Source organism: Lemur catta, chromosome 8, assembly GCF_020740605.2.
Source record: "Lemur catta isolate mLemCat1 chromosome 8, mLemCat1.pri, whole genome shotgun sequence".
Taxonomy (NCBI): domain Eukaryota; kingdom Metazoa; phylum Chordata; class Mammalia; order Primates; family Lemuridae; genus Lemur; species Lemur catta.
Genome location: NC_059135.1, coordinates 17,025,922 through 17,042,113, shown reverse-complemented (window position 1 = coordinate 17,042,113; position 16,192 = coordinate 17,025,922). Strand labels below are relative to the sequence as shown.

Genomic DNA, 16,192 nt, shown 5'->3' with positions numbered 1-16,192 from the left:
GGGCGCTCCCTCCTTAGGCAGAGGCAGGGCGGTCCCAGAGCCCAGGTCCCCTGATGACAAAGACAAATACATTAAAATTCTTGCCTCGGAGAAGAATGCAGGATAGGGAGAGCATTTCATAATCTGCAATAACAGTAGCAGGGTGGGGCAGGGGTGGGCAGGGGGTTTGGAACCTAGGCAGCGGCTCCCAGGAGGCTGGTCATTGGCCACCTGTAGCCTCCAGGCACCTCCGGAGCCCTCCAGCTGCCCATTTGGCACCACATGGCTGGAGTGCATTGCCCAACCTGGGTATGTCTTTGAATGTGCAGTGTCCAAAGTTGGCATCGTCCTGCAGAAACAGCAACTGTGTACAAAATTACTAGGTGCAGGGCTGTGTGTGGCATTTGGACACTGTTAAAGGCTAAAGGGGGAGAGGACACCACTTGAAACAGGACCCCTCACTATCTCTCTCAGCCATAGCACCCTCTCCCCTTCTCTAGGGTGCCCCAGGCCCTTCACTGGAACTCTCTGTACCCAGTACAAGGGATTGAACTGAAACATCCTGGACACCAGGACCCTGAGATGGGGCTCCCAGAAAATCCAGGTGCTTTCTCATGTGCCCAGGCCAACACTTCCCTAGTTCTCTAGTCTTTGCTTGCTCATCCTTCCTTCCCCAGATTCGCTTCTTCCCCTGGGGTCGCCTCCACCTGGCCCCCAGTCTCATCTTGATCCACTTGTCCCCACCTCCTGGAGGAGTCAGGATCTTGTCTTCTCTCTGCTCAGCAGGGTGTTTGTCTCTCTTGGCATTGATGTTGGTCCACACGTTCAAGTGCTCCCCCACCCTCAAAGGACCAGGAGCTTTCTTCTGAGTGCCTGAAGTTTCTGCCACATAGACTTCAGTTTCTGGCTCTGTCCTCCCCACTCCAGGACATCCTTAAAGGTTGATGCAAGCTCTAGATGGTGGTGGTAGGGAGACTGGCCTCAGCTTAGGAATGTCCCACACCACCTGTCCCTCAGGACCCCTGGGGCACGTTGTCCAGGCCTCTGCCCCAGCGGGAGGAGCAGGGGCTGCTGCCCGCTGCCAGCCGCTTGTCGTGATGAATGGAGCTGTCCCTCCTCCCCACGGGGCCTTTGATCTCCCCTCGTGGGGAGGGGGCCAGGGGCATCAAAGACATTTTTGCGGCATTAGAAAATCAGATAAAGCCATCTCACCTGCAGCTGGCTCTCCCACCCCTTCTGCGGGGGCCAAGTTGGGGGAGGAACTTGAGGCAGAGACTCGTGGACACGCGAGGCCCAACTGCAGCGAGTTCTGACCCCTCAATCTCTTGCAAGTTTACAACATCCGCCGTCCCGCTCACTGACACGTGCGAGCAGCGCTAGAGCGCAGGCCCTTGAGAGGCTCCTCTTGCTGTCTAATCTCCCCCCTCCCCGCCCCCAAACGTGGGCTCAAAGAGGCGGGACTGCTGGGGGGCGAGAGCGAGGCCCAGGGCTTCCTCCCTTCCTCAGCCTCGCTGAGGAAGGCGTGCGGCACAGAGGTGGGACGCGGCAAGAGGTGACTGACTACTTACTCCACGCTCCGCCTGTCGGGGGATGGAGTTTGACACCCCTCACCGGAGCACCCCGCGCTCCAGGGCCCCTTCCTCTCCCAGCCCCCGCGCCAGCATCTCCCTCCGCACCCCCCCCCCCAACTCCTTCATTCCTGGGAAGTTTTCTCTCTTTACAGTCAACAAACCTGTCAAACGTCTCCCTTCCAGCCCGTCCCCCATTCCTCAGCTTCTCTTCCTTCCCCCCCCCCTTTACCCTTCTCCACTCTTCTTCCCCGCCCTTCCTTGTCCCGGACTCTGGGAGGCCGGGGGCGGCGGGGGTTCGCAGTCCCGGAGAGGCTAGAGGTGAGGGGGCGAGGCGAGGGGCGAGGCGGGCTGGTCCCGCAGCCACGAGCGCTCCGGCCCCGCCCCGGCACCCCGCTCCCGCCCTCCGCCGCGCTCCGCGCCCGCCGCCCCGGGGCGCACGGCTCGCTCCCGAGAGTCCCGCCGCCTGACTGTCGCAACTGCCACCCCCTTGCCCCCCTGTCCTCCGCCCCCGCCCCGGCCCCGCTCCCCTCCCACCCCCGCCCCCAGCTCTGATTTCTTCTCCCGAGCGAGCTCCGCAGGAGAGACAGGCGCTGGCTGCCCCGTCCGCTCTCCGCCTCCGCCGCGCCCTCCTCGCCGGGGATGGGCCCCCCCTCCGCTGCCGGAGCCATCGCCTCCCGGCCGCCGCCGTCGTCGCCCTCGCCCTGAAGCCCGCGCCCTCGCGCACGCCGGTTCGCCAGCAGCCTCGCGCGCTGCCCACTCCCGCCGGCCGTACAGCGGTCACGATGCTGCCGCCCGCGCCCTCCCGCCTCAGGCTGCTGCTGCTGCTGCTCTTGTGTCCGGCGCACGTCGGCGGACTGTGGTGGTGAGTCCCGCGTCCCGCGTCCGGCCGTCCCGGCGCGATTCTGGATACTCTAGGGTGGGGACCTCGAGACCGCTGGGGAGTTCCGCATCGCGCTCCCGCCGCCTCCGGGCTCTACCTGCTCGCGGAGCCCCCAGCCTCAGGGCAGCGGTGTTGGGGCGCGGAGGTGCGTGCGGCTGGCTCTCCTCCCGACCTCGGCCCGGGGCACTCCTGAACTGCTACTTAGACGTTCTTAACCCCTGGCACATTCTATTGTTTTTCCTCCCCTCGTGTCATTCCCCACCCCTCCAGGTTATGTGCTCAATCCAGGTTACCAGGTATTGGAGTGTGGGTAGGGAAGAGCTACCCGGGAGGCAGATATTGGAAGAAAATGTGTGAGGAGGGCCCTGGATTTAGGGTAGGGGTCTGGATTTGGGGAAAAGAGAGGAACAAATTGGGGAGCCACAAGACAGAGAGGGTCAAACGGCTGTCCCTCCGCCGCCCCACTTTGCCTAGCAACCCACCGGCTTCTCTCCCGGCTGCTTCAGAGTGGGCTGTAGTGGCGAGAAAGGGAATGTAAAGGGGAAACTGAGCCAGGACCCTGGCTTCTCCATCTCCTCCTCCTGGAGCAAGGAAGAGGAGGAAAGGCAGGAAAGGGACCCAGGCGCCAGGCCCTTCCAGACTTGAGGGTCATGAATGAAAAAAATGTGCAGGGGTGAGATCTGGGAACCGGGGAGAGACCTGGTGAAAGGAAGAGGGGCTGGCCAGCCAAGGGATGGGGGTGTCTTCCCAGACCTGGCCTCTGGACCTGGCCCTAGCTAGGCAGCGAAGGTTGCGGGAGCTCTAGCCTTGGGGGGTGGGGCAGGGGCAGGGGCAGGGCTGGGTAGGTGGGTGCGCCGCGGGGACAGCCTGGAGATCCAGATCCTGAAGACTTTTTTTCCCTCAGTCTCTAGAGCCGCAAACACTCGCCTGGAATAGCTCAGTGTTTAGAGAGGAGGGACTTGGACAATAGCGCTGACGGATCAGCCAATCCTAAGAAGAAAGGGTCTTGTCTATTTGCATATCGCCACGTGATTGGCTGAATTCTTATCCTCCACTCCTCCCCCACTGCCCGGATTTGGAAGAGACAGATCCCTCTGTTCTGGAGAGATAGGGAGTAGGATGCCCTCACAGGGAGCGGCGGGCCATGATCCCTCCCTCCTCCGTGATGCGGAGAGACGTCTCTCACCGGTGTCAGTGAGGGGGCAAATCGAGGACGACCCAGGTCCCATCTAGGAAACATACATCCTTGATCCTGGCTTAGTATCATGCGGTAGTAGCAGCTCTGAAATAGACAGACATGAGATCTAACTTATGTCTGTGACCTTGGGCGAGTCACTTCCTCTCCCTGCCTCCCAGTCTCAATTGTAAAGTAGGGATGACAGCCTCTCTACCTGGCAGGCTTGCTGGGAAGTTTAGGTGGGACGACCTACAAAATGATCTGACGTTAGGAGGTACTCAGAAAATGTAGTGCCTTCTTCATAACCCAGCTTCTTCTGGCTAGAGGTCCCCAGGAGTGAAAAGGGCGATTAATTTAAATTTAAAATTCAGGGTCCCAAGCAAAACTTTGTAAAGAGATCTCTCTCCTGCCACTCCCATACACACCTTTCCTACTTTTGCCCTTTTTCAAGGTGTGGGGACAGAGTCGTTCCCTGATGGCCATTGTATTCCCTTCCCTCCCTCATCTGTCTAAATTGTTATTCTTGCAGTTACAATACCACTTCCTCCATGAAGCTGTCACTTTGTCCTGCCTCCAGTTGCCTTCTCTGTGCTGCCACTCTACCTCATACATTGGGCAACTGTGCTAGTGACTGCATTGTACTGACAACCATCTCCTTTTGAGTCTCTCTGTTCACTGCTCCTGGAGGGCAGAGCCTTTGTCTATAGGACCCTCCAGGCCCAGGACAGCATAGGTGCTGGAGATAGGTTTGTGGAGTGTTGGTGAACTGGTTGACTCCCATTTCTGGGGTTTGTATCTGTGGGGGTTCCTTTGTTCAGGAGGGACTGCTGGGTGGGAGCCAAGCCAAGGGAGAGAGGCCTGGTCCCTTGGAGACTGACCCTGAAGCTGGGAAGCAGGGAGTGGGGGAGGAGGGGAGGAGGGCAGGTGTGGGAGAACACAGAGGCCTTCATGGCCACAGCTGCAGGGAGGGCAGGGTGAAGAGTGAGAGGCCCTGGTGATAAGGTGTCCGGCGGCTGCCTCACTCAGATGTGTCTCAGACAGAACGTGCCTCTCCTGTCTGCCTGGGCTCCCTCACTCTCCTCTATTTCTGACACTTCATCTCTTTGGTCTGAGGCCAGACTCCTTTTCTCAGAATCTTCTACTCTACTTACACTCCTGTCCCCACGCCACCCTGCCATTGCCCTCCAAGGTCAGGTTTAGGCTGGTGGGCTGGACCAAGCATTCCTGTTGCCTTGAGCCTCCTGCCACTCTCCCCATACCCTCGGTATCACTTAAACTGGGAGCTTTTGGGCCAGGGCTTCCATGCTGTTCCTTGATGTTTAGCACCTGCTTGCTGGCCCTCTTCTCCCTGCTTCTCAGGCAATCCTGGCTGGGTCAGAGCTGCAGCAGTGGCCAGGAAAACACCTGGACCTGCAGCAGCCTACTATAGCCCACTGTGACATTCTAGCAGCAGCCAGGCTGGAAGCAGAGAAGACCCCAGGACCTCTGAGTGACTCAACTGTCCTGGTCAGGAAAGGGGGATCCTGGAGTTGGCTCCGGGACCTGGCTTCAAGTTCTTGAGAAGTTTCCCTTCCACCTTATTTCACACTCCCCTGCCTTCCTGCAATGCAATGCATGCTTTCTCAACTCTGCCTCCAGCCTCTCCGTCTTTTCCATCTGTAACCATATCTTTGTGAATCACAGAATCACAGATTCTAGGACATTGGCCAGGCTCTCTTGAGGTCATGTTATCTAACCTACTGCCTCCCAGCCAGCCAGCCTATGCTCTGGCCCTGATAGACCCTGTCTTCTGAGTGAGGCAGAGAGGGAGAGACCATGGCTTCCTGGCCACCAGCTCCCCCACCCTGCCACTCTGCTCCCTGCTGTCCTCTTGCCTGCTGCCCCCAGGAAGTTCTTTACAATGTCTGATCCATCTTTATTTATACCTTCAATCAGTGGCTGTAGAAAATAGCTCACTTTCATAGAATAGCCAAATCAATCTCCCGTCTTCTCTCTTCCTCTTTCCTCTTTCTGTTTTATATTTTTTATGAAAGAAACTAGCCCTCCCCTTGTTCCACTAGGGAAAACACCACCCAGTCTCACTCCCTGCCCCCAATCCATCTTGCCTTTCACCCTCCTCCCCCTTCACTTATGGAAAGGAAACAGCAGCCAGAGGCCTAAGACAGCCTCATCTCTGGCTCCACAGGGAGGCAGGGAAAGGTCCCAGGCTTCTTCGTAACACCCAGGTTTTTCAGCTACCTCTCCCACCCCAGGCTGGGCCTGGCCATCCTTTCCCATCCTGTCTTTATTGGGGGCCCCTGACTTTTCATGGGCAGTCCTGTTGCTGGCCCCCGCCAAGCTCTAGGGTGGGGTGGGGTGGCCATCCATTCCCCTCTCCAGGCCTCCCGCCTTGGCAGCTTCCCCTGGAGGGAGACAATGGGGCTGTGAGCAGAAAAGGGCAGGGGCAAAAGGAGGCTGTCCTGATCCGAGCCAGAGCATGCCCTGAGCCCACCAGAGTCCTGGCACTGTGACATTTCCTGGGGGGTGCAGCCCCCTCCTTCTTCGTTCTCATCAGAAGCCAGGAGTTGGTGGAGGGAGGTCAGTAGGAGGCTTGATCACCAGGCCCAGCGAGGGGGATTCCAGAGTGTGCACTTTGATGGAGAAACGCAGCTGTGGAGGGGATGAGACGAGGGCAGGGCCGGTGGCCAGGCCATGGGCAGGCTGGCAGCAGGGCGCCGCCAGCCAGAGCAGGAGGCACTCGGGACCACAGGCGCCTGTCCTCGTAGGATGGGTGGGGAGCGCCCCCTAGCCTGCGCCCTCCTTCCTGCCTGGGCAGGGTGCCACCCGGGGCTTCCCCAGAACTGCCTGAGGAGGAGCTGAGCCAAAGGTCTCTGGGAGGCCTCTCCCCCTCTCCGTCTTGGCCTCTTTGGCTAGTTCCTCCAGCTCTGAGCCCTGTGTTTAATTCAGAAGTTAGATCTAGAAAGGACTTAGAGATCACCTGGTCTAATATTTTCACCTACTCAGTGAAGGCAGCAAGGTCCAGGGACAGGAGGTGACTTGCCCAAGGCCACCCAGAATGTTGGAAGCTGAGAGCCGAGGCTGACTCTGCACTCATCCCTGTGTGCGGTGCGGGGTGGGGAATCAGAAATGGGGTATGGAGCCTTCCACAGCTCCCTCCTGCTCTCCCATCCCACCCTCAGGTGGGTGCCCACACCCCAACCTGGGAGAGCAGAGGGCTAAGGACAGACTCTGCTCAAGGCGTCCAGCAGAGGCCCATCCACCCATTCCTTTGCTCCCCCAGCCCTGGCCAATAGGAAGCTCCTATGCACAGCAATGTCTGTTCAGGAGGGGAAGCCCCTGCCTCTCCCAAGGGTGATGAGGAGAGAAGTGTAAGGAAGGACACACAGAACCAAATTGGGCCAGGGGTGAGGAGGGGCAGTATGGGGGTGGCTGGGGGGCAGTGGGGAGGCAGGGGTTAATGGGGCTGGGGCATCACTGGCTTTGATGTGGTGGTTGGGGTGGGGGTAGGGACTGGGGGAGGGGGAGCAGTAATTACCGAGTTAGACAGAGCAGGACAGGACAGGCGGGCGGGCACAGGCCCGGGCCCAGCCGCCTCAGCAGCCGTCAGGCAACATTTTTCTGCCCCTTCTCCACCACCCACCTCCTCCACCCCCGTGCAACCCCCACCCACAGCCCCAGGGCTCAGGGCTCCCTCTGCTGGCTTCTGGGAGGTGGGGTCAGTCTAGGGACTTTGGGAGTGGGGGTGGGGAAATAGAGGGAGGACAGCTATGAGACCATTCAGAGAAGGCTGAGTATCCAAACAGCCTGTGACCCCTTCAGCCTCAATAATCCACCAGGACTGCCTCCTGGGAAAGTGGGGAGGGTCCTCTGGGTGCATCTGGTCTATGAGCAGGGCCAGATGGAGGAGGAGGGAGAGTTGGAGCAAAGGGTGTTCTCGGCAATCCACCAATGCTGCCTGCATGCACCTGTTGGTCCTGCACTGTGCAGGCCTAAGAGATGTGTAAAAGTGCGAGCAGGAAGACAAAAAATAGTTGTCGAAGGTCACCCTCTGGACAGGTCCTTTACGTATGCAAAGGAAGTAGGAAGGTATTATTTCCATTTTACAGTTGAGAAAACTGAGGCTCAGGAAGTTAAGTCTCATAATCCAGCCAACAAATGCTAAGTGCCAACACCACATGCTAGGGACTCATTCAGCATCACAGAACAAGTAAATGGCAGAGTCCAGATCCAAGCCCAAGTCTGGTGGATCCCAAAAGCCCTGAGTGTGCTCTGCTAATGACATCATGCCCACTTGTGAGATTTTTGTCTTTAATGAATTTTCCACCCAATTGGAGACAGAAGACAAGCGAACATGAAAAGTTAATTATGCCAGTGGCAGGATAACAAGCACCCGCTGAAGGAGTGACGCCTGGAGTGATGGCGGTGTTGGTGCAGGCTGGGACCCAGAGGAGGCTCCTTAGGGCAAGTGGGATCGTAGGTGAGCTTGGGGAGATGCCGGCTAAGATTTGGTGACTTAGGGGTGCAGAGGGGGTAGCTCTGAGTCCAGAAACTTTGTGGTGTGATCCGGGATAGATTCAGTTAGGCATCCCTGCTAGAAGTAAGGAGCTATGTGGGGGATGGTATGGGAGGCCACCTGTGTTTTCCTTCCAGCCCTGTTGGGTGTTTTAAATAATCACCTTACTTTTCTTACAATGGAGATCCTTCCACCAAGTGGCCAGCCTCTGTCACCTCTCCTTTCATATTTGTTCATCTGTATAACAAGGGTGAAGTGGGTGGGGCTGGACTGGATGATCCCTGGCATTCTCTTTGGCCCTCTGAATCCAGCGGCAGAAAGGTAAGGGCCTCCAGGGCTTAGGTCTACAGATGTTGCCAGTAGGAACTAGCTGGCCCCTGATGCCACTGATCCTACCAATCATGGTCCTTGGGAGGGAGATCTTGGTGCAGGCCAAGCCAGTTAGGATGACCAACACTAAGCTTGTCTGTTCTGGTCCGCACACTGATTTCTTTTAGGTCTGGCCTCAGCTTTTCTATGCCCAGGAATGGCTGCTTGATTAGGGCCTATATATTGTGCATTCCCTACCACTGCTGTGCCCCAGGCTCCAGAGGGGCGCATCTTCTCTGGGCTGATCCCAGGCCAATGCAGACCCAGAAGTGCAAAAGTGCAGAGTTCATTCTCTAAGGAAGCAGAAAGAAAGGAAGGAAGGGAGGTAAAAGAAGAGGGGAGGTGGAGGAGTCATTTCTTGATGTGGAGTCAGCTGGTAAAGTTAGAGGGGCCATGTGAGCCTCTCATGCTAACTCCTCATTTTTCTGAAGCCCAGAAAGGGAACTGACTTGCCCAGAGTGGCTCAGGTCACACAGAGCTGACGGAAACCAGGGTTCAGAAGCAAGGCTTGGTGTTTTGCCCAGTGCCCCCTGCCACGCCCCTTCTGGAGTTTCATTTCCTATGTATTTAGGATGGGAGTGAGGACAGGAGGGCAGGGAATGAGCTGGTCCCTTGGGATTCTAGCTGCTACTGCTGCCCATCCTCCTCCTGGTCAACTCGTAAACAAGTCTAGTTCCCAGGCAGCCAGCCAGCCTGGGGAGCCAGACCCAGACCAGAAACTGGCTCTGGGCAGCCCCCTCAACCCCAGCCCCACCTCCTGACAGGCCCTGCTCTTCCTACTCCTCACGATTCCTCCCCTATCTCTAGCCCCTGGGAAGCAGACGAGGTCAGGAGATTTTCAGAGGTCAGGAGATTTTCAGGAGATTTTCGCCTTTCTCCCTTGCTTGTCCTCACTCCTTCCTGCTTTCCTAGGAGAAGAGGAGGAGGGAGAGGAGAGAGATGGGGCAGAGTAACCTTGGGAAGATAAGGCCAGTCAACCTTGGGAAAGCAGGGAGTTAGCAGAGGGCAGGGTTGAGGAGGGGGACTGAGGAACTTAGCAGCAGGGACAGTAGGGGTGGGGAGGATGAGTTTGCAGAGCCCCAGACTCCCAGGTGGAGTCCTAGACATACAAGTCCATGGGAAGAGCTGGACAACTGCAGAGAGGACTTATTCTCTGCCTCCAAATCCTAATGGGGGAAAAAATGTCTGAGGAAATGAATTAGAAATCATGAAATAACATGTGGACAAGGGCTTGGGCTCAAGTGAGGAACTTCTCCCCAGATGGCTCATTCATTCATTTAAAAATGTATATTAAATGGTGTTCATTGTAGTATAATACACTACATATATTAATATTATTCATATATAACATAGAATTCATAATAGGCAAATTTTAATAATAAGAATTGGGGGGAAATATGAATTAAGAACCTAAAAATCTGCCAGGGGAGTCAAAGGAAAATAAGACAGACTTAACTCTCAAGGAGCTCATGTCTGCTGACGCTGGACAACCATGCTGGAAGCTGCCTCAAATCTTTTTTATAATTAGTTGGGATAGATAGATGGATAGATCCAGAGAGACAGATCAACTCTCAAAGTCACTGGGCCATTGGGAACCTACCCCAGCCCACTCTTCGCTGCTCCCTCCATTGTTAATTCTCTAGGTTGGGAAGGGGTGGGGGCTGGTGCTGAGCAGGTCCTAAGTACATGGAGGGAAGGTCTGGGCTGTAAGTCTCTCCCCTGAGGAGAGATGTCTGGTTCCTGAACTACTTGGGTAGGGATGATGACAGCAACCTGATCATGTGTGTGTGTGTGTGGGGGGGTAGTATAGACCTTAAAGGACTGAGCTTACACATCTTTCTGCAACCACCTCTTTAAGCATCTCACTCCTCAGTGTTGAGAGTTCTACCTTAAGACCTAAATTCCTCTTGCTGCTATTTAAGACCATTACATCTCATTGTTGTGGGGCCAGAACATGCCTGGGCAGCCTGTGCTTGTGGAGCAAATGGGGACAGTGGGGCGGATATGCACTAAAACAAAACCAGAAAGTAGGTCACTTTGACCTTTGACACTATTTACTACCACCATTCTCCTCTACAATTTCTATCTCCTGGTGCCTCCTCTCCCAACCCAGAGTCCTTTTTCTGCCCTCTGCAGAAGGGTTTTTGGATGGTCTTAAATTACTCCTGGTTCTCAAGTACTTTGCTCACTTATTCTCTAAGACAGGGATCCCAGCTAAGTGTTCAAATAGAAGCAATCGGATTAAAGCAATTCCCCCCAGGTATGAATCCCTACTTGATTTAACCTTCAGGGGTCTGGTATGTGGCAGCTCTCTCCTAAGGCCGAGTGAAGGCCAGGAGTGGAGGAATTCCTGAATGTGTGTGGACCTTCCCATGAGGTCATCACCCACCAAGCCACACACTGTCCCCCGTCCCCAATCAGTTATGTCACTCAAGTGTGCAGGGCTTGGCTCCCTGCCATCCTGCTCTGGGAAGCCCACAGACCCTGGAACAGGAGAAGGGTCAGTGTCCCCTACTTCCCAATAATGCTTCAGAGACTTGGTCCCCAGCTCCTTCCTCCTGCTCCCCAGTTAGGGGAAGCAGAGGCCATCAGGGTGGGAGAGCCCACCTTAGAGGTCAAAGCCCAGCCCTCGCATTTTATAGGAGAAACTTGGGCCAGAGGGGTGTATGTGACTTTCCTCAGAGGTTCCATTCCGTAGCCATGCTAATATCTCATGGCGTTCTGTCTCCCTGGAATTGGCCCTGACTTTCATCAGATCTGTTCGGCTGACACATATCCAGTTTGTGGTCCACTAGGACCGGATCCTTCCCTGACACTGCCTACTTTTCTTTGGTGTCTCCTTATGACACATGCTTTCTTTCCCTTCACAGCCTTCTTGCTCTTTTGTCTGCTAATTTTCTCCTTGTCTCCCTTTTGGGCTAGGCCTATTGAATTTTAACCTTGGCCTACCTGGCCAGCTGCCTTCACCTTGAGTCAAATTCCTATAGGGATTTATTAATGAAGATGTACACAGAAGGATAAGACTGATTCCTTGCTCCATAGCAATTTTCAGTCTAGAATCTTGTTAAGAGGGGACACAGACAGGGAATGGTAAGAAAGCAGAAAGGAATCTCAAGCTCAGTTGGGGGTAGGGTGGGGAGGCATGTCACAGCTCCTGGCTGTGGGCTGAGTGGGGCTGGTCTTCGTCCCCTCCACCCCAAGCCCTTTTTTTTGTGTTACACCCCTAACCTGATGTTCTCTGCTCCACAGGGCCGTGGGCAGCCCCTTGGTCATGGACCCTACCAGCATCTGCAGGAAGGCACGGCGGCTGGCTGGGCGGCAGGCAGAGTTGTGCCAGGCGGAGCCGGAAGTAGTGGCAGAGCTAGCCCGGGGCGCCAGGCTCGGGGTCCGAGAGTGCCAGTTCCAGTTTCGCTTCCGCCGCTGGAACTGCTCCAGCCACAGCAAGGCCTTTGGCCGCATCCTGCAGCAGGGTCAGTGTGGGGAGGGGGTGGGAGTGGGGCTGCTTTCTTCTCGCTGGGGGACCAGAGGAGATGGGAGCTGGTTTGGGGAGGCTGCCTGAGACCCACCGCCCCCTGGGGTCTGGGCACCCTGCCTGACCCTGTCTCCCAGGCCTTTCCTGAGGCCTCCACACCGCCCCGCCCACCGCAGGTCCTGGGCCTCAGCTGCGGTCCTGCGCGCTGACTGCTCTTCCCTGCACCCGCAGACATTCGGGAGACGGCCTTCGTGTTTGCGATCACGGCGGCGGGCGCCAGCCACGCGGTCACACAGGCCTGTTCCATGGGAGAGCTGCTGCAGTGCGGCTGCCAGGCGCCTCGCGGACGGGCCCCACCCCGGCCCTCTGGCCTGCCCGGCACCCCAGGGCCCCCTGGCCCCGCGGGCTCCCAGGAAGGCAGCGCCGCGTGGGAATGGGGAGGCTGCGGCGACGACGTGGACTTCGGGGATGAGAAGTCCAGGCTCTTTATGGACGCGAGGCACAAGCGGGGACGCGGAGACATCCGCGCGTTGGTGCAACTGCACAACAACGAGGCGGGCCGGCTGGTGCGTACGGGCAGGAAAGTGGAAGTGTGTGTGGGGAGAGTGTGGTGTGTGTAGGGGTGTGTCTGTGGAAGTGTGGGCTTGAGTGCGGGTGTGTAGGTGTAGGGGTGTGTTAATGTGCGTGGGAGTGAGCATGGGCTGAGGGGCACGCGTTAGATTGGCTGGGAGCTTGGATGAGCATATGGGGGGTGACGCGCCCGCATAGAAAAGGGGTAACTTGGGGGTCTGGGAAGGCTTGATGCTGGGTGGTACAGTGGGCAGAGTGGGGAGAGGACACTCAGGGAATAGCACTGAGGGCCTGTAGGGATCCAAGGAAGGGAGGACATAGCTCTGAGACAGGACAGGTTAAGCAAAGCTTGGGGTGCCAGGGCAGGGGCAAGGGACGGATGAGGGATGAGGGGCAGGGGAGGGGAAGAGGGAGGCAAGGCTGGAGATGAAAGATGGGAGAGAAGCTGGAACAAAGGTCTGGGGCCTGGAGGTAGGGAAGACGGGGAGTGAGGGAGACCTAGAAAGGGCTAGAACAGGCTGAGGGGCAATGGGCTTGGAAAGGAGTGAAGGACAAGAAGCCAATCCTGGGGTCCGGCAGAGGCCAGGACAGCCATAACTGTTGCTGGACACTTGCCAACTGGCTGCCCAGCAACCCCTGACCAAGTCTCACCTACCCAGAGCCATGGTAGCCTCTCCCCTCTCCTCTGACATGAGGAGGACCCCAGGAGCTCTTGTTTAGGGGCAAGAAGCCTAACTGGGTGAGATGGTTCCAGGGGAGAGTCAGGGGAGAAGTGGGGAGCAAGGGGGGGCACATGTCTGTAGGTCAAGTTGGCCCTCCGACTCTGAGCTTCCAGGGATGATTTTCCTGGATCATCTAACCCGTAAATCTCTAGTAGGGTTGTGAATCTTAGACCCCAGCTTGAGACAAGAACAGCAAATAAGGGGGAGGGTTTCTGGGTTCCCTTCTCTGTAATACATTCCCAGTGGGTCCTCCTGCACCCTATACCTCTGGTCTAGGGTCCTCTAGGGACATCACCACACACACCCTGTGTCCTCTAGGGTTTGGGGCCTGAGGCATCGGGTGGGGGGTTGTGGGGAAGGGGCCCAGACAAGAATGTCCAGACAGGCCCAAATACCTGTTGGGGAGAGTTGGGGAGGGGTGGCGTAGACAGACGCCCAGGCGGCTGGCTATGCGGTCTCTGCTCAGCCCTGCCTGGGGCGTGAGGGGCAGGAATGAGGGGGCTGGGCTGGCAGGAGGGCTAGGCTTCAACAGCTGCCACCTCTCCCCCTCCTCCAGAATCTCACCCCTACCGTCCATTCTGCTTTCTCTCCCACCCCCTGTCTTTGGATCCTGGAATCTCTGCGCTACATACTGTTCTCCCACTCCTCACTTCTCTTACCCCTCCATCCTTATTCTTCCTCCTCCTCCTTTCTGAACTGTCTCTTCCTTGATTTCCTGCTCCCCACCTTGCGCTCTTTTTTTTCTTTTTGGTCTGCATTTTCCTCTCTTCTGTTCACCTACCACCCCCAATCCTATTTTCTGTCCTTTCTGTGTCCCCATCCGCCCGCCCCTCTGCTCCCCGCAGGCCGTGAGGAGCCATACGCGCACGGAGTGCAAGTGCCACGGACTGTCCGGCTCGTGCGCGCTGCGCACCTGCTGGCAGAAGCTGCCCCCGTTCCGCGAGGTGGGCGCGCGGCTGCTGGAGCGCTTCCACGGCGCCTCGCGCGTCATGGGTACCAACGACGGCAAGGCCCTGCTGCCCGCCGTCCGCACGCTCAAGCCGCCGGGCCGCGCCGACCTCCTCTACGCGGCGGACTCGCCGGACTTCTGCGCCCCCAACCGGCGCACCGGCTCGCCGGGCACTCGCGGCCGCGCCTGCAATAGCAGTGCCCCGGACCTGAGCGGCTGCGACCTGTTGTGCTGCGGCCGCGGGCACCGCCAGGAGAGCGTGCAGCTAGAGGAGAACTGCCTGTGCCGCTTCCACTGGTGCTGCGTAGTGCAGTGCCACCGCTGCCGCGTGCGCAAGGAGCTCAGCCTTTGCCTCTGACCCGCGGTCCTGGCCCTAAACTCGCTGCGCGGAGCCGCCTCTCGCACCTGCGGGACCTCAGGGCTCCAGCAGGGGGCGCTGGCCGGCCTGGCCTCTCCCTGCCGAAGGCCTTCTCCCAGGCCTCTGGAAACCGCAGGGGGCTTGAGAAGTACGGCTGCCCGCGAAGGCCACGGGCGCCTGGCAGCCCCCGAAAGGCGCTGGGGGAGTTTCTGAGGAAGACTATACCAGCCCTTCCTGCCCTTGGTCCCCAGGTGGAAACCAAAAAGCCAGTCTCTAGGCCCCTGGATGTGAGGCTCCTCAGAACTGCTGGCCATGGGATAGGCGGGTGAATTTAGTATCAATAAAGATATTTAAACCAATAGAACTGGACCCACAGTTTGGGAGGAGGCTGATCTCCTGTGGGCTGCCAGAAGGCCAGGCTCCGGAAGCAGTGTGTAAAGGGAGGTGGTTTTGATGGAACTAGGGTCTCGGGGACATTATACTGGGTCTCTGTCCCATCCCTCTCTAACTGGGTTGGGTTCTCCTGGAAACCCTCCCTTGGCACTCTTGTTCACTCTTGCCACACGTCTGGGACCTGGATCTGCATTTGGGGAAGAAATAGCGATTCCTCTTTATTAAAAGGACAGAGTGAAAGGGAGAGTCTAGGAAAGGGGACCAGAAGCCTCTGGTGGTGTGCTCAGCTCTGGGGTGAGCCCTTGTCTTAATATTTAGGGGATTGTGTCTGTTTCTGTGACCCCTGGGGAACTCAAGGGTAGACTTTTAAGGTCATGCAAGCCCATAGGATTAAAGCACTTTATAAACTGTATAATGTGATGGAAATATGTTATTAACAACGCCAGATTTTGTTACTGTCAAAATTAGCACCCCCATTAGCATTGCAAAGACTGTCCAAAACAGCATTCTAATACTCTTAGAGGGAGAGGAAGTGAGTTTGTCTTGGGTCTCAGAGCTCTCCAGTGATCTTGGTCCTCTCTATGTGTCTAGCTTGGGCTTCCTCACAGCATGGTGGCCTTAGGGTAATCAGACTCCTTACATAAGACTGACTTTCAAAAGAGAGTGTACCAAGCTTGAAGGCAGAACCTCCTTTTAAGGTCCAATGTAGGAAGTTACATAGCATCACTGTCATTCTCTATTGGTTGAAATAAGTCACAGAGCCAGCTAAAATTCAAAAGGAGGGGAAATAGCTAACACTTCTCCATGGAAGGAGTGGCAAAGAATTTGCAGCCATTATAATCCATCCCACACCCTCATAAGATTGTTGGAAGGATTTTTTTTTTGAGATATTCAAGCACTTAACATAGCATTTGACACATAATAATTTATGTCAAATTTATGTTTAATAATTGGTAGTTACTGTGAGAATGAGTACAGAGAGGTGATGCTTTGCAGGTATTGAGCAGGCCCTGATTGAAAATGAAGATACCCAACTTTTAGCAGAGACCAAAGGGAATTAATGAATGGCTCTCATACCTGGGAAGTCCAGGGATAAATCTGAATTCAGGTACAGCTGAAATCAGGGGCTCAAATGATGTCACAGGTCTCTCTCATCTCCTTGCCTCATTGCCCTTGTATCTGTTGTTTATGCATATCTCCGCCTCTCCTTGCATACTGTCCTCATTCTCTCCTCAGCAG

At 56.4% G+C, this 16,192-nt stretch overlaps 1 protein-coding gene across 1 annotated transcript; it reads left to right on the top strand.

Annotated features, from left to right (window-relative positions):
• Positions 1-2,105: 2,105 nt before the first annotated feature.
• Positions 2,106-14,919, top strand: WNT6 (Wnt family member 6). The gene is made up of 4 exons (XM_045560054.1): positions 2,106-2,412; positions 11,739-11,959; positions 12,193-12,527; positions 14,099-14,919. Exons 1-4 carry the CDS (start codon positions 2,333-2,335, stop codon positions 14,558-14,560), a joined length of 1,098 nt encoding a protein of 365 aa, XP_045416010.1. The 5' UTR covers positions 2,106-2,332; the 3' UTR covers positions 14,561-14,919.
• The last annotated feature ends 1,273 nt before the right edge of the window (positions 14,920-16,192 follow it).

Excerpts from the sequence above, each read along its gene's own strand:
- WNT6 (XM_045560054.1), top strand. The coding sequence starts at position 2,333 with ATGCTGCCGCCCGCGCCCTCCCGCCTCAGGCTGCTGCTGCTGCTGCTC. Across the intron at positions 11,960-12,192 it reads TGGCCGCATCCTGCAGCAGG|ACATTCGGGAGACGGCCTTC; the intron begins GTCAGTGTGGGG and ends CTGCACCCGCAG. Across the intron at positions 12,528-14,098 it reads ACAACGAGGCGGGCCGGCTG|GCCGTGAGGAGCCATACGCG; the intron begins GTGCGTACGGGC and ends TGCTCCCCGCAG.